The 17,800-nt window shown below is 40.1% G+C and overlaps 2 protein-coding genes across 2 annotated transcripts; both read right to left on the bottom strand.

The window, feature by feature from the left end:
• Positions 1–6,906: 6,906 nt before the first annotated feature.
• On the bottom strand, positions 6,907–7,387 carry LOC113005626. The gene is made up of 2 exons (XM_039454299.1): positions 7,062–7,387; positions 6,907–6,964 (listed from the first exon to the last, which is right to left on the bottom strand). Exons 1-2 carry the CDS (start codon positions 7,306–7,308, stop codon positions 6,924–6,926), a joined length of 288 nt encoding a protein of 95 aa, XP_039310233.1. The 5' UTR covers positions 7,309–7,387; the 3' UTR covers positions 6,907–6,923.
• Positions 7,388–14,889: 7,502 nt separating this feature from the next.
• Positions 14,890–17,112, bottom strand: LOC113003191. The gene has a single exon (XM_026131521.1). It carries the CDS (start codon positions 17,110–17,112, stop codon positions 14,890–14,892), a length of 2,223 nt encoding a protein of 740 aa, XP_025987306.1.
• Positions 17,113–17,800: the final 688 nt, after the last annotated feature.

The raw sequence follows: 17,800 nt of genomic DNA, 5'->3' as shown, positions 1-17,800 counted from the left end.
CCCCCTGTCCGATACAATTTTGCTCGGGTTACCAAACGTTGAAAAGATATGGCGTAAAATTTTCACCGTTTCACTCGTGGCAGTCGTCTTGGTCGGCGTCACCCACGTGAAACGTGAAAAGGAGTCGATTACAACGAGGATATGTTTGCTGCCATCCGCCGCTTCCGTGAGCGGCCCGAAATGATCTACGTGGACGATTTGCATCATCGCCGTCGCCGGGGGATACAACGACGTTTCCCCCTCGAAACGATTCGCCGATTTGTTAGCCGTCAAGCACGTGAGACAATTGTCTAGATAATCCTTTATGCGTTTTCGCATTGCGGGGAACCAGTAGTTTTGCGTCACGCCGTAATGCGTTTTATCAAAACCGACATGTCCCACCTCGTCATGATGCGCTCTGATGATCGGAGCGATCATCGATTCTGGAATTACGAATTTCAAATTTCCCTCGACTTTGCGATACAGCAAACCGTCCACTAGCGCGTATTTATTGCTATCCGCGCTCGAGCTCGGAGCAGATTTCCTTAATTCGCGGGTCTGCCAGCTGACGAAATTCCAGCTCGCGCTCGAGGGGAAGTTCCCCCACCAGTCCCACGCATCGGCTCAACGCATCGACGTGCTGCATCCGCTCTCCGGGGCGGTGCACCACCTTAAAACGATAATCCTGTAGCGTCAACGTCCACCGTGCGATCCTCGGGTTAAGATTCGCTTTGTTTACGGCATAGACGATTGCATGAATCCGTCACGACTGTGAAATCTTTCCCGTATAAGTAGAGGCGGAAACGTTCAACCGCGCGTACTACCGCAAGCATCTCGAGCTCGTAACTATGATAGTTTTTCTCGGCCAGATTAGTCGACCGACTAAAGTAAGCGACCGCCGACCATCGACGGTCGGGTTATCTTTGAAGGAGGATCGCACCCATTCCAACGCTACTCGCGTCAGTGTGGAGTTCCGTCTCGGCGTTAGGATTGTACAAGGCTAGCACTGGAGCTCGTGTCAGCTCGTGCTTTAACGACTCAAAGGCCGCAATACGACGCTCGTCAAAATCATACACGGCATTTTTTCTTAATAACTCGTGAAGCGGGCCGGCCTTAAGCGCGAAGTTTTTGATAAACTTTCGAAAGTAACCTACGAGCCCCAGGAACCGCTGAAGCTCGTGCACGTTTCGCGGTTGCTTAAAGCCGCTGATCGCTTCTGTATGTCTCTGGCTTAGAGTGATTCCTTCCTTGTTTATAATATAGCCTAAAAACTCGACCCGACTTTGCAAAAATTGGCACTTTTTATAATTTAATTCGAAGCGATACCGTTTCAATTGTAGTAGAACTTCGCGTAGGATAGTCAAGTTTTCCTCTACTGAATCCGACGCTATTAATATGTCATCAATATAAACAAGTATCTGATCCTTTTTTATGAACGGTTCCAGGATTTGTAGAATTCACCTCTAATAAGTTGGCAGGACCAAATTAGCAGAATCGAATGCGACTTATCAGAAAATTTAGTACTCATTTTGTACTATTTTGTACCAAAAAAAAAATTTTGTACCCCGTGACATTTACGAAAAAATTGTGGCGCTGCCAACTTCATATTCAGCTAGCAGGACCAAAAAAAAAAATTAATATAAATAAAAAATACAACGTATACAGTTAGTACGGAATTTGTACTAATTTGTACTACTCAAAAAACTTGAAAATATTTTCATTAACCCTTTAAAACAACCCCTATTTCGTAATAAGGCATTTCTCTTTCAATTTTTTCAGAATTTAATTAATTAAATTGAACCAAATTTACTTTTTTATTTACTACCGATTATGTACTATTTTGTACCACCAAAGAAAATTTTGTACCCCGTGTTATTAAAAAAAAATCGTGGTCCTGCCAACATGAAATAAACATAACTCAATAAAAATGATTAAAAAATGATAAATATCGATAGATTTCATTAGTACAAAATTTGTACTAATTTGTACCACTCAAAAAACTTGAAAATATTTTCATTAACCTTTTAAAACAACCCCTATTTCGTAATAAGGCATTTCTCTTTCAATTTTTTCAGAATTTAATTAATTAAATTGAACCAAATTTACTTTTTTATTTACTACCGATTATGTATTATTTTGTACCACCAAAGAAAATTTTGTACCCAGTGTTATTAAAAAAAAATCGTGGTCCTGCCAACATGAAATATCTTATCTTTTTACTACTGTTTCTGTACTACAAAACATTTATGAAGATATTCTTCCTGTTTAGTCTTTGAAACGATAGTGTCTTCTTGATCACCGTTTGGGCGGATGTCAGCATGTATTTTGGATAATTAAATATAGATTCAAATAATTATATGTATTATATTTTATTGTAGAAATTAAACTAAACAAATTTTATATTTTAAACTATTCTAATACTAAATACTAAACTATTATAAATAATATAAATCTTAATTTTAAGAATTATAAGAACTATAAATTAATAAGGCAGGTGTTATTAAAGATTTATCTTTAATAATCCTTTCTTTTTTTTCTAGGTCATTATATTCGACCCATGTTTGTCCAACTCTTAAGCATATAGCTGTATAATGTCCGATTGTTTGTATGCCTCTTGTTGAAACGGGTCTTTTATATGTTACAATTCCGAGTAACTTATATATTACTTCATTCAATGGATTTTTGAATGATTTATTGATGTTGTTCAATTTAATTTCTGAATCATTTTCTGTGGTGGAGAAGATTTCAAAAACAACAATATCTCCTGGAAAATAAATAATTGTTAATTCAAAAGAAAGTAAGTATAGTACATTTCTATTAAAACATAAGTATTAAAATATAAAAACTTTTTTATTATAAAAGAAAAGAACAAAGTTAAAAATAACATTTTTGGAGCAATTTAGAATCCTTAATTTAGCGATATTACTAGTGATATATCTTAACATCCGTGCTTTGATTCTTATAGTCTTTCTTTTAATAATTTTAATGATGATTAAAATTAATATTTTTTGTTGTTTCAAAACAATACATTATTTTATTATACTTTCATAACTAATTACTTTATGTTCATTAATAATTAAAATTACTTGCCTGTTTTAGATAGTGTTGTTGTTTCAACTCCAAGACAATTTTTTGAACAACAAGGATGTTCTTCCAGGTAAACACTCTGCCTTATTATCTCATTAAAATTATTAGAAATTGCTGCTTCTGCGATTTTCAATTTATCTATTTGTATTACAGCTAATTTCTTGTGTCGTGGTGGACAACTGGAATTGCAACGAGATATTTCTTCAAAACTTGGAATATCTTTGAAGAGAATACTTGCTAGGTAACCAACATTTGTTTCGCAATTCACGTAATTACAATCGCCAACATTAGAAATAGGAAATATTTTTAACAGTACGAGGTGTGTTCAAAAAGTATCGCGAATTTTGTGTTTTTTCAAAAATTATTTATTTATTCATGAATATCTATTTTGTCCCCTTCAAAGTAATCCCCATGAGATATTATACACTTGTGCCAACGGTTTTTCCAATCTTCGAAGCACTTCAAAAAATCATTTTTTTTTATCTTGTTCAGCTCCTCCTTCGATGCCGTCTTTATCTCGTCAAGCGTAGCGTAACGTCGTCCTTTCATGGGCCTCTTCAGTTTAGGGAACAAGAAAAAGTCACAGGGGGCCAGATCTGGGGAATACGGTGGCTGTGGCATCATTAGTGTGTTGTTTTTGGCCAAAAAGTCGCGCACAAGCAACGATGTGTGAGCAGGGGCGTTATCGTGGTGCAAAAGCCAATTTTTGTTCTTCCACAAATCCGGGCGTTTCTGGCGGATTGCTTCGCGCAAATTGCGCATAACTTGCAGGTAATATTCCTTATTGACCGTTCTACCCTGTGGCAAGAACTCATGATGCACCACGCCCCTGCAATCGAAGAAAACTGTCAGCAAAACTTTCACATTCGACCGAACTTGGCGCGCTTTTTTCGGTCTTGGTTCGTGCGGCAGCTTCCATTGAGATGATTGAGCTTTGGTTTCCACGTCATAACCATAAACCCACGATTCGTCACCAGTTATGACCCTCTGGAGCAAATTTGGGTCGTCGCGGACAGAGTCCAACACCTCATTAGCAATGTTCATGCGATGCTGTTTTTGGTCGCAATTGAGCAATTTTGGTACGAATTTCGCGGCGACCCGTCTCATGCCCAAATCATTGATAAAAATCGAATGGCACGAGCCAATCGATATGTTTAGGTCCTCAGCAACTTCTCTAACGGTGATTCGACGATTGGCCAATACCATTTTCTCCACTTCATTAATTTTTTCGTCTGTTGTTGAAGTGCTCGGGCGTCCGGCACGCTCTTCGTCGTTCACATATTCTCGGCCTTCTGAGAACATTTTGTACCACCGATAAACGTTGCTTCGGTCCAAGGTAGCTTCTCCGTATGCCACAGTCAACATTCGGAATGCATCCGCGCACTTAATTTCGTTTTTCACACAAAATTTGATACAGGTTCTTTGATCCATTTTTTTGAATAGGTAAAAATCGAAGACGATCCAAAACACGTGCAAGCAAAGCAGCTGTCAACAATTAAGTGAACATTCAAAATGGCCGAGCTTGTCGGCATAAGTGAGAGACATGAGTACCAACATAACGCCACAAAAAGATCGAAATTCGAATATACGTAACCCGCGAAAATTCAAAATTCGCGATACTTTTTGAACACACCTCGTATTTCCGCGCGTAATTTGTACGAAAAAAGACTAATACCATTATTTATACAGTTTATAATTAATTTAAAAAACAAATTTGTGTCTTCTATTTTCTTCATATGTATTTGTAAATTATTTAAATCATGTCCTGCAGCAAGTAATATTTGGAATATGCTGTCGAAAGCACAAGTATTAGTTATAGTGTAATTGCCATCATTTATATGTAAAGATTTTAAGTCAAGACTATTTCCATTTTTTAAAATAGGTATTCTTACAGATTTTTTACATATTAAAGAATCTCTTAATTTGTGTTGATTTTTTCCGAGATATAAAGATTTATTTTTATTTAACTTTGTTGTTTCTAGACCACGCCAATTTTCTGTTTCTCGACTTTCCAGGATGTTTTTTATATTTCCAACATTTTTACATGTCATGCATATACGACGTTGGCCATAACCTTCTTCAGAATCATTAAATACTAAAGAACATTGAGGCAATGCATGAACAGATTTTTCGCATAAATAACAAATATGTGCATTTGTTGGTTCATCGTTATTCTTACATGCAGGACATGAATTATTTAATAAATTAGTAGTTGTAGGCTCTGTTAAAGACGTATGAGTTAATGATACATTTTCCGCGTTAACAGATGAATTCTGATCAAGTACATTAACAATCTTCATGATACCATGTAAATAATTAACGTGCTTTTGAATGAATGAATCAATGCGCAATAGTGGACAATTTTTTAATACTAAGGATTTTAATTTGTTAAATTCACTTTCGACCGGTGCACTAGAAGCAGGTATGCGACCATAACCGAATTTATCAGTATTAATATTTGTCCAAAGTGGTAATAATTTTATATCAACTAAAAGACGATCCACTAATTGTGGAAAATAAAGTGGATTTATTCTATTACCTTCATCCTTAGTAATTAATGATTTAACATCGTTTAAAATTTGTTTGCCCCATATGGTCCATGAATTTTCGAAAGGATTAAAGCTATCTGTTTCAGTGGCACCTTCCATTTCGAATATAGCACTATTATTATTTGTCTCAAAATTGTCTACTTCTAATTCATTAATATTAGTCATTAAAGTTGTTAATTTAATACGTGCTTTGTCACATTGAGTAAGATCACCAGTATTTAAATTACCATCAGTTTCTGATAGTGCTATTATAAAGATAGATTGTATTACTTCTTTTGCACTTAGAACATTTCTGCTTAATATCAGTTGACCTATTGCACCCAGATAAAATATTTTCACTCTTTTATTTAAAGTTTTCAAAAAATTTGAGTATTTTTTTTACAAAATGTGCCACATCTATTCTAACATAACATTTAGGAAGGTTAGAATTTTTACATGCATCTGCGTAATCTTCTATATTAAGGTAGCCTGTAAACGCGCGAATAATTGCAATCAATAGTGCTCTTGATGAATCGCATACAACTTCTTTAGGCACAGGTGCACCAGATCGTATCCACTCTGCCAACCAAAAATGAATGGAGTTTGCATTGTGACTTTCACTTACCATTTGACAAATAGAAAATTGTCCACTTTTGCAATTAATGACACAATGATATAGAAAAATATGTCTCGATACTGATCCATCCGCTTTACATAAGTGTTTAATAATACTACCGATTGCATCTATCGATATACATGCATTATTTTCAATGGCATATTTTTTGTATACATTTAATTGGTGATTGCTCCAATAATGCACAAAAACAGGATCTAATCCAATGTTATGGATTATATTCCTCAATGATGTTGATTTTAAAATAACGAGTGCTTTAAGAGCATCTGGATCTACATAATCTGCCATTGCTGCTTCTGATTTCGCTTTATGTAAAACAGGAGAGCTATATAAGTGAGGAGGTTCTGCATCTCCCTCAGCCATTAACACTTTTGCTTTTTCTGCACGATACACATGGACTGATTTACTTTGTAATTCCTTGCCAATAATTCTTCTTGTCGGATTTCTTAAATATCGTTTCTTACAATTTCCTCTTCCTTGTATATATGTGCAGTTTAACTTCACACAATCATCAGATGGATCAGTATCCTCTATGATACATTTTAATGTACTGCCGCATTTATAATAACCTAAAAAAATATTTTTAAATAAAAAAACTTATTATATTTATTATTATATTGTTATATTTATTTTATTTATTCATTTATGTTTTTACTTTTATATCTTTATATCTTTACATTTATTTGTATTTATATTTATACATTTATATTGTTATTTATATCGTTAAAATTACAATCTAGAACAAATATAAATAAAAGTAAAAATTACCAGAATCTATAAATTTAATAGAATAAATTTAATGAAAACATAAATTCTAGTAACACTCAACTTACCATTAATAACGCCAGATTTAGCATCGCCAGAAATATAATGATTTTTGAATTGAAAACCACATTTCATATGCGTGGCTTCCCAAAATTTATCAGTTATCATTTCTTGCCACTTGCCAGGTTGTAAAACTGTTCGCAAACGATAATATGTTTTTCCTGCATTAATAACGTTACGTTTATATACTTTTTCCGTCAGAAGATTTGTAAATTCTGTTCTTAATAAAGAAATGACATAAAAGTGTTGCTTCATGTTGCTATCATCTGACGAAATATTTACAGAACTTTCAGTACAGTTGAAACCACTTAATGCACTTTCATTTGCGTCTTTATTATTGAACAATTTATCAAAAATAATATCTGTTATATTGTAGCGATTGCACATCGTAAAAACATATAAATTATTCGTTGTCACTTTATTCTCTAAGTCTTTAGCTATAACATTCCACACATCATGTGTTTTTGAAACGATATTACTATTATTTTTTACTATATCTTTATATTTTAAGATAGCTGATTTCATTTTTTCGGGATCTACTTTTCCCGGTCTACCACGTACAGGAGGCATGATAAAAATTATTGCTCACGAATTGTTAGACACTCTAAAGGACAATTGTCGCGTTGGTGCTATACAAGCTGCACTGATCCTACTGTCCTTAGTCGTTTGACTACTACCAGAAACACACTTCAGACAAATGCCAAACAGCAGGATCGCGCTTCATTTGTTTATTCTCAATCCTGCAACGCAAACGTACAACGCAAACGCGCTTCAACTGTCAGGAGGCGCGGTCGCACCTTGGCGCCAAACTAAAAAAGTGTGTTGAAAACAGCAAAGTGGCGCGATATTATAAAATAAAATTCGATTTAATCCAGCAAGATTTTGTATAGTATAGTATAGTCTAATATAGTCTAATATAAAATATTACAGATAAGTTCATAATTTTAATGATGTAATATTTGAATTATAATGTATGTATAAAAATTATTTATATCAATGTAATTAATATAATCAATATAATACATTATAATACATACGTAATTTATATTAATTATGCAAATACATATTTATTTTATCTATAAATTATTTATCATATTTATTATTAAATTAAATTCTAAAACAATATCAATTATTAAATATCGTATAAAAACGAATAATTTTCAACAAAATTATTATGAATTCAGTACTAATAAAAATTGGCATTATTTATTATTTTTTAATAATTTTGATTGAGATTCTATTAGTACAAAATTTGTACTAATTTGTACCACCAAAAAATTTTGATTGAGTTATGTTTATTTCATGTTGGCAGGACCACGATTTTTTTTTAATAACACGGGGTACAAAATTTTCTTTGGTGATACAAAATAGTACATAATCGGTAGTAAATAAAAAAGTAAATTTGGTTCAATTTAATTAATTAAATTCTGAAAAAATTGAAAGAGAAATGCCTTATTACGAAATAGGGGTTGTTTTAAAGGGTTAATGAAAATATTTTCAAGTTTTTTGAGTGGTACAAATTAGTACGAATTTTGTACTAATGGAATCTATCAATATTTATCATTTTTTAATCATTTTTATTGAGTTATGTTTATTTCATGTTGGCAGGACCACGATTTTTTTTAATAACACGGGGTACAAAATTTTCTTTGGTGGTACAAAATAGTAGGTAGTATGTACTTTATTCCTTGCGGAGTACATTGCGGACTTCCGCTCCGCTTACATAGTTTCAACCTTTTTATTCACTGCTTCTTTTACAACGCACGAGAGAGAGAGAGAAAAATCACTCATCCATCCACACCTCCACACTCATTCTTTGGACCTCCGTTTCCGCCGCTTTCTTCTACCCTTTCCTCTCTTCCTTCTACACTCTCATTCATACCCAGCCACCCTCCTCCCTCCCGCATCTCCTCCAATTTTCTCATCCAAACTTCTCCCTCCCCCCTCTCACCTAAAACCACTCCTACCATCTCCTGCCATCCCTTCTCCGTCCCCCAATCCGTGCATTCCTCCCATATATGCTCCCACGTTTCCTCTCCCCAACCACATATCCTACACTTTCTTTTCTCTTTCTCTTCCCAGTATCTACCTCCTCTCATACCATCTCCTAACCTAAACCTCGCAATCCTTTTCCATCTTTCCTCTTTCCAATCCCTCTTCAAGTACTCCGGCACTCCCTTTCCCTTCACTCTGCTGTACCATCTGTTGAACTTCGAGCTCCTAATTTTTTCCCACCTTTCCTCTTCCTGCCGCCTCCTCTCTCTTGCCACCACCTCTTCCCCCCTTAACCCTCCCTCTTCTCTCAACTTTTCTATCTCCTTGATGTTCCAGCTCTTTTCTTCATAGAAACTTCTTCTTTCTTCCTCCCATTTTCCCATCACCTTTCCCTCCTTCGCTCTACCTCTTATCTCCTCCCAACACAACCTTGCCAACTCCCCCCCTCCTCCTTCTCCCAGTTTCTTTTCATAACTCCATGCGCTCATTCCTGCCCTTCCCCTTAATTTTTCCCTCTGCATCTCCTCCCTTACCATGTACCCCGGTGTATATCTTCGTACCCCTATTACCCATTTCAAGTATCTGTCCTGTATCCTCTCTACCTTTTTTTCCACCCCCAAATTTCTGCCCCATAGCTAACCACCGTCCATACCAGCCTATCGAATAACCACATCCTTCTAGCCCAGTTCTTTCCAAATTTCCTTTTCCCTATTCCCCATACTTCTCTCATCACCACCGCTCCTTTTTTGACTCTCTCCTCTATATGTTCTTTTTGTCCCCCATTTGCCATCATCATGTAGCCCAAATATTTATACCTTTTCACTTCCTCTATTTCATTTCCTTTCCATTTCCATTTTATCTTTTTCTGTCTCCCACCCCCTCTTCTACACCTCAACACTTTTGTCTTCTCCACATTTACTTCTAATCTTTTCTGTTCTACATATTCTTCTAATGTTTTTATTAACCCTTTCATTCCTGCTTCATCCTCTCCCACCACCGCCACATCATCCGCGTACGCCAAGGAATAAATTTTTCTTCCTTTCACCTTTACTCCCCCCCATCCCCCTTTCTCCAATTCTTCATCCAAATCCGCTAGTAGTAGTGTGAACATGCATGGGCTCAACGGACATCCCTGTCTCACTCCTCTATTTATCCAAAAGTTTCCCCCCCTCTCTTTCCCCCACCCTTACTCTACTTATTGTTTCCTCCAAAACTTCCTCACACCTCACCACCAGACTCTCTCTCACACCTTTTCTCCTCATTGTCTGTACTAGTATCTCCCTATCCACCGAGTCAAACGCTGCTTTCATATCCACGAACATAACTACTATTTTGCCTTTTGCTTCCGCTATTTTCTTATTTATTAAATAATTTAATACGTATATGTGATCTATCGTTCCTACCCCTCTCCTAAACCCCGTTTGACTCGGTGGTAATATCCCTTTATTTTCTACTTCTTCCCTCAATCTCTCCGCCAAAACCGCCGCGTACACTTTATACGCCGTTTGCGTAAGCGTAACCCCCCTATAGTCTTCTACCTTTTCCCCCTCCCCCTTTTTCACTATCGGTACCACTCCCCTATCCCTTCTCTCCAATCTTCCGGCCATCCCTCTCCCTTCCACACTCTATTACATATCTCCCACAGCCATTCCCTTATTTCTTTTCCCCCATATTTCCATACTTCATTCGTAATCCCATCCCCTCCTGCCGCTTTTCCGTCCCTCAATCTCCTTATCGCCCTACCAATTTCCTCTCTACTAATCTCTTCTTCCTCCTCTACCCCTCTCCCCATTACCTCCCCTCTTATCCTCCACTCTACTCCCCCCAGCACCCCTCTAAAGTGTTTTTCCCACTCCCCCATTTCAATCCCTTCCCTGACTCTCTTTCTCTTCCTCCTTCCTTTATTCACTACTTTCCACATGTCCTTTTCGGATCTTATTCCTTCTATATCCCTCTCCCATCTTTCCCTCTCCTTTTTCTTCTTCTCCTCACAATGTTCCCTGTACCTCTTTCTCATTTCTTTATATTATTTCCCTGCTCCCCCTCTCTTCCTCCACCATTTTAATTCCTCCATAACCTCTCTTTTTCTATCCCTACATTCCTCATCCCACCATCCTCTCCGTTCCTTCTTCTCTTCCTTCTCTACTCTCTCTGATGCCACTTCTACTTTTCTTTTCATTTTCCTCCAAACCTTCCCTACCCCCTCACCATCACTATCCCTCTTCCCAAGGTATTCCTCAAATTTCTTTTTTCCCTTCTCCGTCCAAACCCCCCTTCTTCCTCTCTCTTTCCTTTTCCCGGTCCTCTCTTCCCTCCGCCCTCCTCCCTCCACCCATACCGTTATCGGCTGATGATCGGAGTCTACCCAATCCTCCACCTTCATCTTTTCCACCTTCCTTCTTGTCTCCTCATTCCCGATCACATAATCTATTACGGTCCCTCCCTTCCCTCCTGTATACGTCCATTCCCCCTCCTCATCCCCCTTTATGCTTCCATTCAATATTGACCATCCCAATTCTCCTATATAACCACATAGCTTTTTTCCCTCTCTATTCATCTTTTCATCCTTCGAGCTCCTCTTTCCTTGTTCTGCCCCTCCCTTTTCATCCTCACCTATTCTTCCCCCCTCTCTCCCCGTCCTAGCATTGAAATCCCCTCCTATTAACACCCTCACCCCTTCCTCTCTGTCCTCCATCCACTCTCTCAGCCTTCCCATTTTTCCCTCCAAATCTCTATTTACATATACTCCTATTAGTCTCCACTACTCTCCCCCTAAATTTATTTTTACTGCTTGTAATCCCTCCTCTTTTCTTTCCTTATCATCCTTTTCTCTCCCTATCCCCTCCCTTATCCCCACAATCATTCCTCCCATTGCCCTCCCTTTCTTACTCTTCCTTGCCGCCTCTTGCACTTCCCACACGTATCCTTTTGGCAGCCATTTTCGAACTCTTTCCCATCCCTTCTTCTGTAACCAAGTCTCACTCAGGAACATCACATCCCATTCTTTTAGTCTCTCCCTGAAATCCTTCTCTTTATTTTCCATGCTTGCCACATTTCAAAAGCCTATTTTATACTTTTTGTCATCCTCTTTTTTCTTATTCCTCCTCTTTTTCCTATGCTTCTCATTTTCTATATTTCCTTCTATTTCTCCCTCTCCCTCTCCCTCCGTCCACCTCCCTACTAAGAATCCTCTTTCTCTTTTTCCACTCCTCTACCCTCTCCATCCCCCCCTTCCATTCTCTTACTTCTTTTCCGTACCATTCCCTCAACTCATCCTTAATCTCATCCCATACCCATAATTTCTCCTCAATCCATATTTTCATATAACCTACTCTTACTTTCCTACCTTCCCTCCTTATTCTTTCCGCTTCCTTCCTTATCCACCACTCTATCCTTCTCTCCTTTTCTGTCAGATCATCCACTATCCACTCCCTTCTTTCCCTCAGCTTTGCTTTTCCTTTCATCACTTCAATTTTCTCCCCTACACTCGCTAATCTTACCCATACCATTTCCCTTCCTTCCTTATCTTTTTTCCCTATACTCCTTATCCCTTCCACTCTCGCTGTCGCCCCCGTTGCCCCCACTATCTCTTCTATCTCTTTTCTTAACCCCTCTATTCCTTTCTCCTTTGCTTTCACTCCTTTTACTATTATATTTCTCTTCCTTTCTTCCCTTCTCCTCTTTTCCCCCTCTAACTCTATTCTCTTCATCCTTTCTTCTAATTCCTTCATCTCTCCCTTTCTCCCTCTCTCCATCTGCTTTACCCCTTCCTCTTCCGTCCTTTCCTCATCCCCTTCCTCTTTCTCCTCCATCCCCCTACCTTTCTCTATCTCTTCCACTCTTTTCTCTAAACTGTCTAATCTTTTCCTCATTTCTTCCATCCATTCCCTCATCTCTGCTTTCCCCTCCTTTACCTCTCTTAATTCCGCTTTAATTTCCTTAAAGCCCTCCCTTACTTCCCTTAATATTTCACTCAACCCCCCTTCTTCTTGCCTTTTCAGCTGTTTTTCCGACTGCTTTTCTAGCTGTTTTTCCGGCGATCTCACTACCTTTATACTTTTCTTAAAGATATCTGCCTGTAATGCATCTATCTCCTTCCTTTTTTCTCCTCTCTTAAACGCCTCTATCAGCGATAGACTATATGCTCTATCCCTCATCCCCTCTGCTTTGCTCAGTCTCCCCACCCTCCTCTTCTCTTCCCCTGTCCCCTCCTCTACTTCCCTTTCTCTCTCCATCTCGTCTTTCCTCTAACCTGCCTACTTCCTATTCACGAGTTTATTTACTTGCAGTCGGGTTGTAAAAGAAAAACAAAAATTTCTTTTAAGTAATCTATATATATATATTTTTTTTTGTAGAAAATATTTACTAGAAAATATGACTCTTTTATATTTAAGATGATCACTTTTACTCTAAAAAAAAAAAAACAATTTAAACAAGTTTTATGATATTTTAGCTTATTTTTATAATTATTATACCGCTGTAGCAAATGCAAAAATATAAAATCATATATTAAGATATTAAATCGGTTACTCAAACGTTACTCTAATTCAAAATTTCCCGCTACTGCACTTACTCTCTCCTGCTCTGCTTCTCACTTCTACTGCCCGATGTCGCTACCCTCCCTCTTTTCTGCTTTCTCTCTACACTCTAAACCTGCCCTCCCGTCTAACCTCCAAATCCTGTCCCAACCCTACTATCCCTCCTGTCTCCCTATTCTCTTCCCCCGGCCCTTTACCCTTATTCACCCTCTACCACCAGCCCCTTCCCTTTCCCATCACCTCCTCGCACTCCACCACGTCTCAACCTATCCCCTAATACCTGTTTATCACTCGCACTCTCCACACACACGTCAGTCACTCTCGCTACCGAAAACGGAAGTCCTACAAAATAGTACATAATCGGTAGTAAATAAAAAAGTAAATTTGGTTCAATTTAATTAATTAAATTCTGAAAAAATTGAAAGAGAAATGCCTTATTACGAAATAGGGGTTGTTTTAAAGGGTTAATGAAAATATTTTCAAGTTTTTTGAGTGGTACAAATTAGTACAAATTTTGTACTAATGGAATCTATCGATATTTATCATTTTTTAATCATTTTTATTGAGTTATGTTTATTTCATGTTGGCAGGACCACGATCTTTTTTTAATAACACGGGGTACAAAATTTTCTTTGGTGGTACAAAATAGTACATAATCGGTAGTAAATAAAAAAATAAATTTGGTTCAATTTAATTAATTAAATTCTGAAAAAATTGAAAGAGAAATGCCTTATTACGAAATAGGGGTTGTTTTAAAGGGTTAATGAAAATATTTTCAAGTTTTTTGAGTGGTACAAATTAGTAAAAATTTTGTACTAATGGAATCTATCGATATTTATCATTTTTATTGAGTTATGTTTATTTCATGTTGGCAGGACCACGATTTTTTTTTAATAACACGGGGTACAAAATTTTCTTTGGTGGTACAAAATAGTACATAATCGGTAGTAAATAAAAAAATAAATTTGGTTCAATTTAATTAATTAAATTCTGAAAAAATTGAAAGAGAAATGCCTTATTACGAAATAGGTGTTGTTTTAAAGGGTTAATGAAAATATTTTCAAGTTTTTTGAGTGGTACAAATTAGTACAAATTCCGTACTAATTGTATACGTTGTATTTTTTATTTATATTAATTTTTTTTTTTGGTCTTGCTAGCTGAATATGAAGTTGGCAGCGCCACGATTTTTTCGTAAATGGCACGAGGTACAAAATTTTTTTTTTTGGTACAAAATAGTACAAAATGAGTACTAAATTTTCTGATAAGTCGCATTCGATTCTGCTAATTTGGTCCTGCCAACTTATTAGAGGTGTAGAATTCGCTTCTGGAATTCCGCAGGCGCTTCGGAATATCCGAACGGCAGAAAGCGATATTCATACTGGCCATCCGGCGTGGCGAAAGCAAAGTAATGCGTGTGCTCGTCGCAGACTCTAATTTGGTGGAAACCGTCTTTCAAATCTAACAAGGTAAAAACTGTTTTCCCGAATAGTCGCGCCAAGCAATCTTCAATGACCGGATATTTTTGCTTATTAATGCGGCTACTCAACGGCCTCAGGTCTACGCATAGCCTGAGCAGACCGTTTTTCTTTCGGATCGGAATCACTCGCGCGCAGTATGACGATCGACTGGGCTGGATAATGCCCCTTTGGAGCAAGTTCTCTACAATTTTTCGCAACTCTATGCGTTCCGCGTAGGCAAAACGCCGCGGCGCGTACGCGTAAACCGTGTCATCCTTCATCGGGACGCGCACCGCGTCATCTTCGACCGGTTCGACCTCTTCGTTTTGCACGCGCGTGATCGTGTTTATTAGTTCGCGTTTCGCATTCTCTCCGTAATCAATATTTGTTTCGCGAATGATCGACTCTGCCGTCTCTGTCGTGACCTCGGGCTCTATTTGACAAAGTTCGGCTATAATGTTTGCTGAATCTGTTTTCGCCGTTCGGTATTTCAATGACAAGCTTTCTCCGGCGACGAAGTCACGACCGAGAAGCACGCTAGGCAAACACGCGCTATCGACGACAAAGAAATCCACGATGAAGCTCTTGTCCCCAAGTGTTTCTAGCGTGATCGGCGCGCTTGTTTTCCCAAGGACCGTGAGGCGGTCATTGGTAATACCACGCAACCGTTTCCCGGTGGGCAAAAGCTTCACATTTCCCGGTAACAAAAATTCTTTGTAAATTTGGAATCTCATGATCGACACCGGGCTACCCGTGTCGATCAGGGCCGGTAGATCGCAACTTAGCTGGTTGACGGACGTGACCGTCGCGCAGGGCCCGTTCAGCTCCAACCGCTTGCCGCTCGTCACGTTAATGGCGGCGACCACGTCGTCTTCCTCCGTCTCCTCCTCGACCGCTGCCGCTGTGAATGCCCGGTGCTTCGGCTGCGCCGGGTTGGACGATGTCTTCTTTTTCAGCACTGGGCAGTCGAACTGCCGATGCCCCCGCTCCTTGCAGTAAAAGCAGCTGGGCTCGGCTCTGCAGTCTTTATGGCTGTGGCCCTTCTTGCCACAATTCCGACAATGTCTTTCTTTCGAGATCTGAGCGCTGGCGGGTGCGCTCGGTTTCTTGTCTATTTCCACCGCGCCCTCCGCCAGGCAGCGCATCTTGACTAAGAATCGACTCACCGAGTCGTCAGGCAGGGTCAATGCTGCCGACTTCACTGAGCCGATGCCGATTCCCCCGATGAGGAGGTGAATCTTCTCTTTGGTGGATAAGTCGAGGCGGTTCATCGGGGCCAGTTTGGCTATGGCGTAGTCGTGAAATGATTCTTTCGCGTGTTGCCACTTCTTTCCTTGGACTGTTTGGAGTTGCTTGTAGGCAAATTCGTTACTCTCAAACATGAGCGACAGCTCATTTTTCAGAGCGTGCCACGACTCCAGCGCCTTTCCTTCCACGGAGTCGTACCAATTCTTGACTCCGCTTCTAAACCGGCTGGAGGCTGCTAACAGCAGGACCCCGTTCGTGGCCCCGTGGATCCGCCCGACGTGATCCACGCGTCTGATCCAGGTGGCGACGTTTTCTTCCCTGGAGCCGGCAAACTCCGGTATTTGTGTCGCCAGGCACTGGACCACGTTGCCTCGGGGGAGACGGTCCAAGCGATCGCCCTCTTCTCTTCTCGGGGTCTCCGTGGAGAACCCGAACGACGACTGCTCGCGCTCCGGCGGCAGTACGGACCGCACGCCGCTGGGCGCACCAGTATTCTGCACTGGCCCTTCTGCTGGGCTCAGGCGCTCCAGGACGAGCGCCATGAATTGCTGCTGCTGGAGCAGTATGTCGCGGTGCTGCTGTTTCATTGTCTCGGCCAGCAGCTCGACCGATTGGCGCAGCTGCTCCGTTATTGCACCATCTCCCTCGACTTCTGTTCCGTGGCTCGTCGCTCCTCCGTTAGCGGTGGAGCTGTGTCTCTCCCTGTGGGAGAGTATTGCCTCGATCAACGCCGCTCGGTCCGGCGTGAAGGAGATGCCTGCGGCTATGGCCTCCTTCTGTAGCGCCTCCATTGGCGCGGTGTCCAGCTGTTCCCGGTTCATTGTAGCAGCGCTCGACAGTCTTCGCCACCGACACTCTCGACACGGCAAAATTACGTTGCTCACGGGTAACCGCGACCGGCCGACACACTCTTCGACTCGACTTCTGTAGTCCGCCGTGCCGGCGATCACGCAGCGCACACGTGTCACCCCGACGAAAAATGCGCGCGCGCTCGCGAAACGTGCTCCTCTCGGCTACTTTTCCGGAGCGCCGCGCCTGAACAACTCGACGACGGCTTACTGACCGACCTCCGTCTGCTCCGAAGAACGTCTAGGTCGCTTTTCCCGCCACCGGTACCAATTCCTTCTCGGAGCAGCACCTCGCGAAATGTCTTCACTCGACTCCGACACGCGGGCGTTATCCCACTTCTGATGCTGTAAGTTTCTCTTTTTGAACTTCGTTTTCGCGCCCGGATCGCTCTCCTCTATTCGAGACGACCGCGCTACTCACGACGACGACGACACGGCAGCGGACACCCCGCACTCGCGCTACTCCGGTTCGCGAGCGAGACCGCGTGCTCCACTGTCAAGATGGCAAGCCGGCTCCCTCCCGTTATCGGATGCTCGGGAAAAGGGACAGGCAACTGATCGACACACACTTCAGAATCACTCCCGTTTATTCGGACAAGATCTTACAAACGTTACGCTTACAGACTTAATATCACGACCCTCGACTCGACAGGACTTTCGC

Source organism: Solenopsis invicta, chromosome 10 (assembly GCF_016802725.1).
Source record: "Solenopsis invicta isolate M01_SB chromosome 10, UNIL_Sinv_3.0, whole genome shotgun sequence".
Classification (NCBI taxonomy): Eukaryota; Metazoa; Arthropoda; class Insecta; order Hymenoptera; family Formicidae; genus Solenopsis; species Solenopsis invicta.
This window is presented reverse-complemented; position numbering and strand designations above follow the sequence as displayed.

Coding starts and splice junctions, on each gene's coding strand:
- LOC113005626 (XM_039454299.1), bottom strand. CDS start 7,308: ATGAAGCAACACTTTTATGTCATTTCTTTATTAAGAACAGAATTTACA. Junction 6,965..7,061: donor TAAATCTGGCGTTATTAATG/GTAAGTTGAGTG, acceptor TATTTGTTCTAG/ATTGTAATTTTAACGATATA.
- LOC113003191 (XM_026131521.1), bottom strand. CDS start 17,112: ATGAACCGGGAACAGCTGGACACCGCGCCAATGGAGGCGCTACAGAAG.